We start from the raw sequence: 13,837 nt of genomic DNA on the forward strand, positions 1-13,837 counted from the left end.
TGAAGTTCAATCCTATTGGCTGACCCAGACTATACATATATGCAACAGACTATACATATATGCATTTGTGATTGGCTTATTGCTATCACATGGTACAGGGGGAGTGGAAATATACATAACTTTGAAATTTGTTAGAAACAAATCTACTACTCATTTGAAATTCAGAGTAAATGCTATTGTATTGTCTTGTTATCTTGCATTTGTTGATTATGCAAATCTACTGTGTTTACTGGTCCTTTAATCTATAAACTGCTCAGAGGATGCTTCCCCATACATAAGCCTACATATATAACTAAATGGGAAACTAAATGAATCATTCACAGACAACCAGTAGAACAAATTTTTTAACACAACTACAAAATCATCAATCTCACCCGCTATCATAGAACTAAACTATAAAATGTTATCCCGGTGGTATCTCACTCCATATAGACTCCACAGTATCTTCCCAAAGGCTCCCCTGCTGGAGACACTGTGGCGAACTTGGTATGCTGTCACATATTTGGTGGTCCTGCCCCAAACTTAAATCCTATTGGGATTCTATCACAACCTGCATTAACTCTACTTTAGGTACATCTCTACACTTACACCCCACAATGATTCTATTTAATAATCTACTGAAAATCACCTGTCTTATACAGTACGTAGAAAACTACTACAATGCATGATAAACTGTGCCAAATGACTAATACCCAGGTTTTGGAAAAAGACACAAGTCCCTACATACCAGATGTGGCTACAAGAAGTTGACTATGTGCTGTCTTGAGAGAAAATTCACTATAGCTATAAAGGCAAACCCAACCTTATACTAGACATAATATTTATATGGGATCAGAAAACAACAAGCCCAGCAGTGTAACTCTCAAAAACCTAACCATATAAACATCCAAGAACCACAAACCCTCATCCGACCTTGGACAATAATCAGCCGCCCCCTCTAAAACCTTGTCTCCCCTATCCCCTACCTTAATTCTCCCCTTCACCTCTCACCACTCTCCCTTCCCTCTCCCTTCCCTCCATTCCCCCCCTTATCCACTTCACTCTCCCCCTACCCTAAAGTGAATATCAAGATTTATTGTTGCCTCAGCATCACATTTCACATTTCTCTCAACTTGTAATACCATTGCACATTATCATGTGCTGGTATTACTCAGTGGAGCACAAATATCGCTTTTGCAGAGCGATATTTTAAACTTCACTTGTAATCTAGCCCTTTATGTTTAGGAAAACTATTTCAATACATAAGTTACTGCATTATCATTTTCAACATCTACACAGATTAAAAATCCAGGCATCTAATCATATTAAAATACTTGTGAAGGAAGAGACCATGGGGGCTAGTTATCAAGCCGTCTACTTTTCTGGCTTCGCCGGCCCAATACGCCCGCCTAAGCTCGCCTACCTTCGCCGCCGCGGACCTGAAAAAATACGCCTAAGTTATCAAATAAAGCTGTCAAAAAGCCACGGGGCGATGAGCAGCGGACTGTGACAGTTATCACTCATCCGATCTCGCTGCTCTTCGGCTTTTTCCCAGCTTTATTGCTAGCCTGTCACTAAGCACCCACACTAAACTACACTGTTCTATACCTATACCGGCGCCCCCGGAGCCTCCCGCAACTCAATAAAGTTACTAACCCCTAAACCGCCGCTCCTAGACCCTGCCGCAACTCTTATAAATGTATTAACCCCTAAACTGCCGCTCCCGGACGCCGCTGCCACCTACAGTATACCTAGTAACCCCTATCCTGCCCCCCTTACACCGTCGCCCTCTATTATAAAGTTATTAACCCCTATCCTGCTGATCCCGCACCTCTCCGCAACTAAATAAATAGTTTAACCCCTAAACCGCCGCTCCCTGAACCCGCCGCAACCTATATTAAACCTATTAACCCCTATCCTGCCCCCCCTACACCGTCGTCACCTATAATAAATTTATTAACCCCTAATCTGCCTCCCCTACACCGTCGCCCCCTATAATAAATTTATTAACCCCTATCCTCCTGCCCCCCACTACGCCGCCGCCACTGTACTAAAATTATTAACCCCTAAACCTAAGTCTAACCCTAACCCTAACGCCCCCTAACTTAAATATTAATTAAATAAATCAAAATAAATATTACTCTTATTAACTAAATTAATCATATTTAAAACTAAATACTTACCTTTAAAATAAACCCTAATATAGCTACAATATAAATAATAATTATATTCTAGCTATCTTAGGATTTATTTTTATTTTACAGGTACCTTTCAATTTATTTTAACTAGGTACAATAGCTATTAAATAGTTATTAACTATTTAATAGCTTACCTAGCTAAAAGAAACTGAAATTTACCTGTAAAATAAATCCTAACCTAAGTTACAATTACACCTAACACTACACTATACTTTAATAAATTATTCCTATTTAAAATAAAATACTTACCTGTAAAATAAACCCTAAGATAGCTACAATATAATTAATAAATATATTGTAGCTATCTTAGGATTTATATTTATTTTACAGGTAACTTTGTATTTATTTTAGCTAGTTAGAATAGTTATTAAATAGTTATTAACTATTTAATAACTACATAGCTAAAAGAAATACAAAATTACCTGTAAAATAAATCCTAACCTAAGTTACAATTAAACCTAATACTACACTATCATTAAATTAATTAAATAAACTACCTACAAATAACTACAATTAAATACAATTACATAAACTAACTAAAGTACAAAAAATAAAAAAAGCTAAGTTACAAAAAATAAAAAAATAAGTTACAAAAATGTTAAAAATATTACAACAATTTTAAGCTACTTACACCTAATCTAAGCCCCCTAATAAAATAACAAACCCCCCCAAAATAAAAAAAATGCCCTACCCTATTCTAAATTAAATAAAGTTCAAAGCTCTTTTACCTTACCAGCCCTTAAAAGAGCCATTTGTGGGGGCATGCCCCAAAGAAAACAGCTCTTTTGCTTGTAAAAGAAAAATACAACCCCCCCCCAACATTAAAACCCACCACCCACATACCCCTAATCTAACCCAAACCCCCCTTACAAAAACCTAACACTAATCCCCTGAAGATCATCCTACCTTGAGTCGTCTTCACTCAGCCGAGCAGCGATGGAACCAAAGTGGACATCCGGAGCGGAAGAAGTTAATCCTCCAAGCAGCGCTGAAGAAATCTTCCATCCGATGAAGTCATCATCCAGGCGGCGCTGAAGAAAAGTCTTCGATCCAGCCGATGTCATCTTCAAAGAGGCGCTGAAGAGGTCTTCTATCTGGGCGATGTCATCTTCCAAGCCGGGTCTTGAATCTTCCTCCCGCCGACGCGGAACCTCCTTCTTCACCGACGGACTACGACGAATGAAGGCTCCTTTAAGGGACGTCATCCAAGATGGCGTCCCCTCAAATCCGATTGGCTGATAGGATTCTATCAGCCAATCGGAATTAAGGTAGGAAAAATCTGATTGGCTGATGGAATCAGCCAATCAGATTGAGCTCGCATTCTATTGGCTGTTCCGATCAGCCAATAGAATGCGAGCTCAATCTGATTGGCTGATCGGATCAGCCAATCGGATTGAACTTGATTCTGATTGGCTGACTCCATCAGCCAATCAGAATATTCCTACCTTAATTCCGATTGGCTGATAGAATCCTATCAGCCAATCAGAATTGAGGGGACGCCATCTTGGATGACGTCCCTTAAAGGAGCCTTCATTCGTCGTAGTCCGTCGGTGAAGAAGGAGGTTCCGCGTCGGCTGGAGGAAGATTCAAGACCCGGGTTGGAAGATTACATCGCCCGGATAGAAGACCTCTTCAGCACCTCTTTGAAGATGACATCGGCCGGATCGAAGACTTTTCTTCAGCGCCGCCTGGATGATGACTTCATCGGATGGAAGATTTCTTCAGCGCCGCTTGGAGGATTAACTTCTTCCGCTCTGGATGTCCACTTTGGTTCCATCGCTGCTCGGCTGAGTGAAGACAAGGTAGGATGATCTTCAGGGGATTAGTGTTAGGTTTTTGTAAGGGGGGTTTGGGTTAGATTAGGGGTATGTGGTTGGTGGGTTTTAATGTTGGGGGGGGTTGTATTTTTCTTTTACAGGAAAAAGAGCTGTTTTCTTTGGGGCATGCCCCCACAAATGGCCCTTTTAAGGGCTGGTAAGGTAAAAGAGCTTTGAACTTTATTTAATTTAGAATAGGGTAGGGCATTTTTTTATTTTGGGGGGGTTTGTTATTTTATTAGGGGGCTTAGATTAGGTGTAAGTAGCTTAAAATTGTTGTAATATTTTTAACATGTTTGTAACTTATTTTTTTATTTTTTGTAACTTAGCTTTTTTTATTTTTTGTACTTTAGTTAGTTTATGTAATTGTATTTAATTGTAGTTATTTGTAGGTAGTTTATTTAATTAATTTAATGATAGTGTAGTATTAGGTTTAATTGTAACTTAGGTTAGGATTTATTTTACAGGTAATTTTGTATTTCTTTTAGCTAGGTAGTTATTAAATAATTAATAACTATTTAATAACTATTCTAACTAGCTAAAATAAATACAAAGTTACCTGTAAAATAAATATAAATCCTAAGATAGCTACAATATAATTATTAATTATATTGTAGCTATCTTAGGGTTTATTTTACAGGTAAGTATTTATTTTTAAATATGAATAATTTATTAAAGTATAGTGTAGTGTTAGGTGTAATTGTAACTTAGGTTAGGATTTATTTTACAGGTAAATTTCAGTTTCTTTTAGCTAGGTAAGCTATTAAATAGTTAATAACTATTTAATAGCTATTGTACCTAGTTAAAATAAATTGAAAGGTACCTGTAAAATAAAAATAAATCCTAAGATAGCTATAATATAATTATTATTTATATTGTAGCTATATTAGGGTTTATTTTAAAGGTAAGTATTTAGTTTTAAATAGGATTCATTTAGTTAATAAGAGTTAATTTATTTTGATTTATTTAATTAATATTTAAGTTAGGGGGGCGTTTGGGTTAGGGTTAGACTTAGGTTTAGGGGTTAATAATTTTAGTACAGTGGCGGCGGCGTAGTGGGGGGCAGGATAGGGGTTAATAAATGTATTATAGGTGGCGACGGTGTAGGGGGGGCAGATTAGGGGTTATTAAATTTATTATAGGTGGCGACGGTGTAGGGGGGGGCAGGATAGAGGTTAATACATTTAATATAGGTTGCGGCGGGTTCAGGGAGCGGCGGTTTAGGGGTTAATACATTTATTATAGTTGCGGTGGGCTCCGGGAGCGGCGGTTTAGGGGTTAATATGTATAGAGTAGCTTGGGTGGGCTCCGGGAGCGGCGGTTTAGGGGGTAATAACTTTATTTAGTTGTGGCGGTGTAGGGGGGGACAGATTAGTGGTGTTTAGACTCGGGGTACATGTTAGGGTGTTAGGTGTAGACAGCTCCCATAGGAATCAATGGGATGTCTGTCAGCAGCGAACTTGTACTTTCGCTATGGTCAGACTCCCATTGATTCCTATGGGATCCGCCGCCTCCAGGGGTGGCGCATTGAAAACCAGGTACGCTGGGCCGTAAAAGTGCTGAGCGTACCTGCTAGTTTTTTGATAACTAGCAAAAGTAGTGAGATTGTGCCGCACTTGTGTGCGGAACATCTGGAGTGACGTAAGAATCGATCTGTGTCGGACTGAGTCCGGCGGATCGAAGCTTACGTCACAAAATTCTACTTTTGCCTGTCTCGAGCCTTTGATAACTAAGGCGTATCAGCCTCACCACAAATACGCTGCGGAATTACAGCGTATTTGAGGTTGACGGCTTGATAACTAGGCCCCCATATCTGATTTCCTTAAAAATAACTTAAGCAGAACACAAACGCTAAAACAGACACATTCAGTGTATAAACATATGTGTGTCTAACCAATATGATCTCTTTTAATCCTATATTGACTAACAAGCAATACAGTCAATTTATATTAGCTCAGTTACATTGTTTTCTATTTTAGTAATATGCTGTGTCATCCAGCTGCTCAATGACAAACGTGGGCACGCAGCTAGTCATAGACTTTTTTGCCTTGCTGTCACAAACTGTGTGTTTGTGATTATTCATATATACTCCTGACAATAGCTGGTCCTACCACTGTTCTTGATAAGCACTTTGAAGAAGGTTACATTTAAAGGAACGTGAACATCAAAATGAAACTTCCTTGATTCATATGAAGCATGTAATTTAACAACAAATAAACCGTTTACAATTGACTTCCATTATCAGATTTTACTTTGATCTGTTTGAATCCTTTGTTTAAAAGCATATAGTTCACATTAACACACAAATATGAGTCTGTGTTTATCTGATGGCTGCCATGTTATTTAAGGTACAGGGAAATGAAAGGCAACTTTGAAATTTGTCAGAAAAAAATCTGCTGCTTGTTTGAAATTTAATTTAAGTGTTATTGTACTGTCTTTGCATTTGTTGACTACTGTATATCACCCTTGTTTAAATATTGCAGTGTTTACCAGGAAGAACTATTATCCACAGCCACTTTGTTTACAATCTCCTTTATATTCTTGTTGTTGGTCAGTCCACTGTTTTTTCCCCAGGTACTTTTTTTGAGCACAATGTCTTAAGGTACAGTAACTCATGATACAATAATAAGAGTTAATTTATTGCTGAGAATAGTTTATCACCGGATATTTAATAAAAATAAACACAATAATTATGCAGTAAGTTACTTTTATTTTTTAGATGTAGTAAAACAAACATTTATGGAAGTTTTACATTTGCAAAGCCAAGCCGGTGCATTGTTTTGAAGGAGTAACAACAAGACAAAGTCATTGCTTTGCAATATTGCTGTTCTGCTTCAGCATTTATATTTGCTCATATCTTTACCTTTGCAGTGTTTTGTATAGGCGACCCTAAAAATTGAAGAGAAATTAAAGAAATTATGCAAAATAATTGTAAAAGTAACATTTGGCTTAAACTAGAAACTTGTTATCGGGAGCAAATATTAGAACTATTTTGATCTATCCCTTGGTGTTTAACAATCACAAGTGGTAGGTACTTAGCTAAGGTCAGCAAAGAAATGTTTCCTATTTAACAAGAACCATTTAATAGAATAGATTACAGGACAAAAATACTATACTGTATAATATATGAAAATAAATATCATATAAAAACGATACCCCTTATGACTAAACATGAACATGGAAGATGAAAAGTGTTAGGGAAATTAATACCTTCTATTTTTAAATAAATATATCAATATATATTACAAACATTAATATAAAACTAAAAAAATCAATACACTACTCCAGATAATACATAATTATGTAAGGAAGGTAAGCAATAGTCTATGTTGCATATAAGTAAAAGATAATTGTTAGAATTAAATAGAAAAGTATGGATTAATTGTCTGCAGCTCTTTAGTTGTACTGATTGTGTGCTTAAGATTATATTATAAATCTAGGAGAAGGAAACGATTTGGGCTTAATAAAAGATTTTCAGGTCTTGTTTTAAATGTGGTAATTACTTTTTATTTTTGTTTTATTACAATGTTCTGTACAATTAAATAGCAGGTGGTTTACTAACTCTGTACTCTCTTACATGGACTACCATTGGAGTTGACCAGGGCGGTCAATAAATTAATCAAATAGAGTAGAAAAAAACTACAGATGTATCAATTCAATTTCAGCACAATGTTTGCTAGTCACAAAAATGTATGATTTGTACATAAAACATATTCATTTCATTTTCTTACCAAGCATTCAGGCCTTGTGGATCCCTGACCACTCTTTTAGCGCATTCAATATCATCAGTGATGTCATCATTCAGAAAACCTAAAATGATAATAGATAAAACAGGAGATATTAATTGAATATGATTAATTTATATTTGCATATGTGAAACACAATTGTTTTGTTCTTCTTTCTTGATGTCTCGTCTCTTCTTTACATTACCTGGCAATAAACTGTCCTCACAATTAATTTCTAATTAGCCGTTCAAGTCTCTCTAACCGCTTTACCAACCTGTGCAGCTTCAACCAGTTTTAGACACCTGATTCTCTAAAGTATGGTGTGATGGGTAATATTAAGTGAGTCAGTTGTATAGAATAAAAATAACAGGGCCAGAATAGGACCAATGCACGCACTGAGCACACCTAACATCCACAATCACACAAAAACAGGTACCCACTTACATCAACAGGCTTTATCAAGATGAGCTGCATGTGACTGTTGTCCTTCCCCCCTATGTTAGTCCATGCCAGACAATATGCTCTTGCTCAGCGTTTCTGTATAAATATGGTGGCAGATTTAAATATACTGTATGTAACACAGTGGCAGCAATCTTGTAATCATCCTACCATAGATGTATACTGTGAGGTTTCTTTTAATGGGGGATGTGTAGAGGGTCCAGGCATAATGCAGGTGGAGTCCATGCACCACCAAGACCCTCAGTAGGAATGACATTACTGACTTGATGGACAGAATGGGCCCCTATATGTGTGGGCCCAGTCTCATCGGAGACCTCTGACACCCCTGTAGTTACGCTCCTGCCCAAAGGGAAGGACACAGGTAACCCCAAATTTACAGTTTACAGATAGAAACAAGGTGATAACACATAGGGGACAGTATGCAAGTATATACTAGAGGACAAAAAAGAGGCAGACACTAGGTGACAAGACACATGCAGGTGCCAAAAACAGTGTTATTTCGATATGAGCAACAATAATCCATGCATATTACTTACTCAGGTGTGAGGTTGTCTGAAGCTGTCACAGACCAATCCTACACTGAATGCAAATCCATCAGAGAAGAAAGCTCTGCAGGAAGTCATTTAGCAAACTACAGAGCCAGTCATTGTGAGGAGAATCATTTTTAAAGTAATGCTGTGGGATGGGACCCATCCCTGAGCTGATTCTCAGATATAAGGTGGGATGGCAGCGACCTGGCTCAAGAATAGATAGAGCTGGGGAAACGGTTGAAGTTATAGAAACCTTCTAGGCTGTCTCAAACTATTATGGTAACCATGTTTACAGTCATGTCTCCAACCCTACTGTCAGACAGCTCAAATCCAACCTGAACCAACTTTAATCTAAACTAAAGAAACCAACACACACCCTCTGCCACCCAAATCCCCCTTGGATACCACAAGCTGTTCTTCATACCCTCAAAGCCATTCCATCAAATATCCCACAGCAAAATGTTATGTTTGTTATTAAACAATGTTTTACAAAGCAATCAATGGAAACCATGGACTCGTTAACAGATTATACTGGGAAATTAATAAGGAAATGCATGATGAGTTACTAGTACTTACTGCTGCATGGTTTGTTACACCCATTTGCCGTATTTGCAGTCTTCCCATCATCGCACCACCATCTGCTGTTAATTTGAAATATTCCATAATCTCGACTTGGTCCATTGTCATTTATTGCATCAGTTTTATAATCACTCTCATGCTTAGCAATGCATATCCCTGTTAAATAACCAAATGAAACAGGGCTTGGAAAATATGTTTTAGAATAAGAAAATAAAATGTACAAAATTAAAGTGAGTGAGATTGTGATGTTTCTAAAGGAGTTCTGTATAGAACAGAAATCACAGAAATGTTAGTCCAGTTAGGGAAGGCAATGTTTTTCATTTTAAAATACACACACTCACACACATATACTGTATATATATATATATATATATATATATATATATATATATATATATATATATATATATATATATATATATATATATATATATATATATATATATATATACTGTGTATATATATATACTGTGTATATATATATATATATATATATACAGTATATGTGTGTGAGTGTGTGTATATATATATATATATATATATATATATATATATATATATATATATATATAAAGTGTAGAATCTCAAACATGAAATAAAATATTTAATTTTCAGATAAAAACTCAAAAATAATGAACATATATCCGATTTTTTATTATTTATTCAAACCTTTACATATATTAGAAGTATTTATCTGTACATTTAATTAATTACTACTTTCCTATGCCTAGATATGTTGAATTTATTTATTACTTATTATACCTACAGTAATAATAATATGAGACGATAAATAACTGAATATTTAACTACTATTTTACATACATGTAGCAGCACCAACGCCTTGATATTGATCCAGTCCTTTCTGTTGAAATATTTTGATCAGTTCACATGGAGAGTATTGTTTTGCCTCTATCCAACATGCCAGACAACTAAGGAAAGTCAGACTCAGGAGCAGCTTCATCTTTGCAATCTTGTTTGATGGTATTTCAACTGCAAGTACCAGCTATTTATATACAAATGCGTGTGAAAATATATGTAGAATGAAAATTTAAATTCCAATTATGAAATTGTGTAATGTAATTTATTCCCTCAGCCATATAATAATGTCTTCATAAGGAACAAGATATGTAAATCCTTAAATAAAGAAAGAAAACTTCTTTATTTATTGTTACACAACTTTTTTTTAATGAGAAATAAATATATTTAGGTGTGACCAAAGTTATTTAGGCTGAGTCTTTTTTTTCTGTCAAGAAAAATACTTTGTTTAAAGTAGAGTACAGATTAAACAGGTATTGAAAATAACTTCCCTTCAAAGTGAGGACGCAGCCTGCAAGTATTGTAGAAATACAGCTGCGCTGACCTCCATCATGGAAAATTCACAGAAAACTTATCTTGTATCTTCTAACGCACACCCCCAAAGGAAGGAAAGAATCCAAAATGGTGTAATACATCAGAGTGCATGAAAATACTAACAGAAAGGTTCTTACAGATGGCTTGTAAAGTTTGTTTGCTTTGTTTGTTAGAAATTGTGGATACAAATTTTAACGACCCCAAACCATAGAGATTGTAAACAAAACTTTTAATAAAAGAATCGAACAACTTTAAAAGAAAAAGGTAAAACAGAGAGTGCAATTCTTGTTTGATGTGTGCAGGTATCTCCAGTACTTAGAAATTTTTAATTCTATTATTGTATACGTTTAAAAGAAAAAGGCTTTACCTGTATCAAAAAGACTAAAATATAAATAATTACTACTTTAGTAACATGATTTTTTTAGAGTGCACGGGCAAAATGATTTGGTTCATCTGAAAGATTTGGTTTCGATTTTTCGACCAATTCGGGTCCTCAGAATTTTGTTCATGTGCCGTTCCGTTCAGCTGAATATTTGGATAAGAATTTTGTTGAAAAAGAAATTTGTTCAATAGCATTTACACCAATGGGAAGTCCACAAAACATTACTTTTAGCAATAAAATTACACTGCTAGGAATAGGAAATGCCTGAACAAGAAGGACAGGAGCAGGCAGCATAGTTACTGAACTAGGTAGGCCTCACAGTACAAAACCTCAAAAATACACCTCCAAGGGAGAATGACAAACAAGTGCTTAGAGCCCATAGGAAACAACAGCCAGCAGGATTTGGCATTGAGAGATGATGACTACAAAAGAGCAGGAAGGGCAGGAGCAGGAGTGGCCGCAGCAGCAGACAGCAGACTTACTAAGTAGGCCTCACAGTACATAAACCTCAAAAATACACTACCAAGGGAAAAGGACAAACACGTGCCTAGAGTGCCTTGGACACAGCAGCGAGCAGTTCCCTGAGGATTTGGTAGTGACAGAAGATAAACACTTCTGAACAGAAAGGGCAGGAGTGGCAGCACCAGCAGCAGGCAGCAGAGTTACTGAACTAAGTAGACCTCACATTACATAAAACAAAAAAATACACCTCCAAGGCAGGACAAGCACATGCCTACAGCCTCTTGGAAACAGTGGCCAGCAGTTCCCAGAAGATTTGGCATTGACAGATGATGACCGCCATGGAGCAGGTAAGGCAGGAGCAGGACTGGCAGCAACAGCAGGCAACAGACTTACTGTACAAGGTAGGCCTCGCAGTAAATAAGCCTAAAAAATACACCTCCAAGGGAGGAGGGCAAACATGAGCCTATAGCCCCTTGGACACAGTGTCCAGCAATCCCCTGAGGATTTGGCATTAACGGATAATAATCACCACTGAGCAGGAAGGGCAGGAGCATGTGTAGCAGCAAAAGCAGACAGCAGAGTTACTTAACTAAGTAGGCCTATCAGTACATAAACCTCAAAAATACAACTCCAAGGGAGGACAGATACATGCCTAGAGCCCTTTGGACATAACATCCAGCAGTTACCTGATGATTTGACATTGACGGATGATGACCACCACTGAACAGTAGGAGAGGCAGCAGCAACCGTAGGCAGCAGCATTACTGAAATAATAAGCTGCTCAGTACATAACCCTCAAAAATACACCACCAGGGGAGAAAGACACATACGTGCCTAAAGCCCCTTGGACTCAAAGGTCAGCAGTTCACTGAGGATTTGGCACTGACAGACGATGATCACCACAGTGTAGGAAGAGCAGGAGTGGCAGCAACAGGCAACTGAGTCACTAAATTGGGTAGGCCTCACCGTACACAAACCTCAAAAATATACCTCCAAAGGAGGAGGAGGACAAACATGTACATAGAGCCCTTTGGACACAGTGGCTAGCAGTTCCCTGAGGATTTGGCATTGATTGATTATAATTACCACAGAGCAGGAAGGGCAGGAGTGGCAGCAGCAGTCAGTAGACTTATTGAACTAGGTAGCCCTTACAATACATAAACCTCAAAAATACACTTCCAAGGGAGGAGGATAAGAAAGACGTGCCTAGAACCTCCTAGATACAGCAGCCAGCAGTTCCCTAAGGATTTGGCATTGACGGATGATGATGACCACAAAGCAGGAAGGGCAGGCTGGAGTGTAAAATAAATTGGTGTCAAAGCTAAGGGCAGGATAATCTTGCTTTGGAATGTTACATTCGAGAAATGCCATTTGCTCCATGAGTTGTGGTGACATTTGTGAGTGCTGAAGTATCAGTATATTACAATTAAACGGAAACATCGCTCACTTTGCACAGTTGTTGGTGGACAAGAGAGGAGCTCCTGATCTACTGTAGCCAGGGCAGGTCACACAATCTTCTTCTCATGCCAATAGCTCAGAGGACAATCCTAAAAAAGAAAACAAACAGAGGCGCCTCTTGTGCACTATCATTAGGTAATAGGGGTAATAGTGAAAGAAAAAGGGCCACTCACACGTGTGAACGCACAAAATCGTGCTAAACTGGCAGGCCGAGACTTCTTAGTTGCTCGGCTGACTCTACTTACAGCAAGTATGACAGGATGATCCCAACTCTCGCTCCCAGCACTGTTCTCCACCAGCTCTCAACCCATCACTGCTGACCTCAAATGCGTAATTCAGTCACGTGATGAAGCCGTTCCGTGAGCTCCTGCAATAGTGGATGCTCTGGCACAGAGAGGGAGCAAGCTATTAAGACAGGGAGACTGGAACTCTCAAAAGGTTATGAAGAACCAAAGCAAGTGTGCTAATGCAGCGGTTTAGATAAAAACATTTATTCAATAAAAACAGCAACGCGTTTCTTGGAGGCCAACACCATTTCATCAGGGTGTGTTATAACTAAACACTGCTCCTTATTTAAAAGAATATTGCGCCAATCAGCACAGCAAATGAATTTAGCCCGCCCCTTACTCTGACAGGTATAAATTACTAACATAGATGAATCTGATTTGTTAGAAAATACAAAAATAATAAAAACCCATACAATGTTAAAAGAAATAATACATATTAATATATGGTTTCGCAGAATATTTCACCACCTTACTTTGTTCCAAATGATTTTTTTAATGTTGGTGCTCTTTTAAAGAACATTTTAGGTTTTTCTTCAATTATCTTACCCAAAATTGGATCGTTTTTAAGAATGTATCAATATTTAGTGATCACTTTCTTAATTTCCCTATGA

General features: G+C 37.4%; 1 protein-coding gene across 1 annotated transcript; it reads right to left on the minus strand.

The window, feature by feature from the left end:
• Nucleotides 1-6,828: 6,828 nt before the first annotated feature.
• Nucleotides 6,829-10,248, minus strand: LOC128666387 (lysozyme C-1-like). Its single transcript, XM_053720957.1, has 4 exons — nt 10,110-10,248; nt 9,285-9,443; nt 7,726-7,804; nt 6,829-6,883 (listed from the first exon to the last, which is right to left on the minus strand). Exons 1-4 carry the CDS (start codon nt 10,246-10,248, stop codon nt 6,829-6,831), a joined length of 432 nt encoding a protein of 143 aa, XP_053576932.1.
• Nucleotides 10,249-13,837: the final 3,589 nt, after the last annotated feature.

Source organism: Bombina bombina, chromosome 1 (assembly GCF_027579735.1).
Source record: "Bombina bombina isolate aBomBom1 chromosome 1, aBomBom1.pri, whole genome shotgun sequence".
Classification (NCBI taxonomy): Eukaryota; Metazoa; Chordata; class Amphibia; order Anura; family Bombinatoridae; genus Bombina; species Bombina bombina.

Bases quoted from the DNA above. Each gene is read 5' to 3' on its own strand.
- LOC128666387 (XM_053720957.1), bottom strand. From the start codon at position 10,248: ATGAAGCTGCTCCTGAGTCTGACTTTCCTTAGTTGTCTGGCATGTTGG. The intron at 9,444-10,109 runs GTATGTAAAATA...GTTATTTAACAG, and splicing joins AGGCGTTGGTGCTGCTACAT to GGATATGCATTGCTAAGCAT. The intron at 6,884-7,725 runs GTAAGAAAATGA...TTCAATTTTTAG, and splicing joins CCACAAGGCCTGAATGCTTG to GGTCGCCTATACAAAACACT.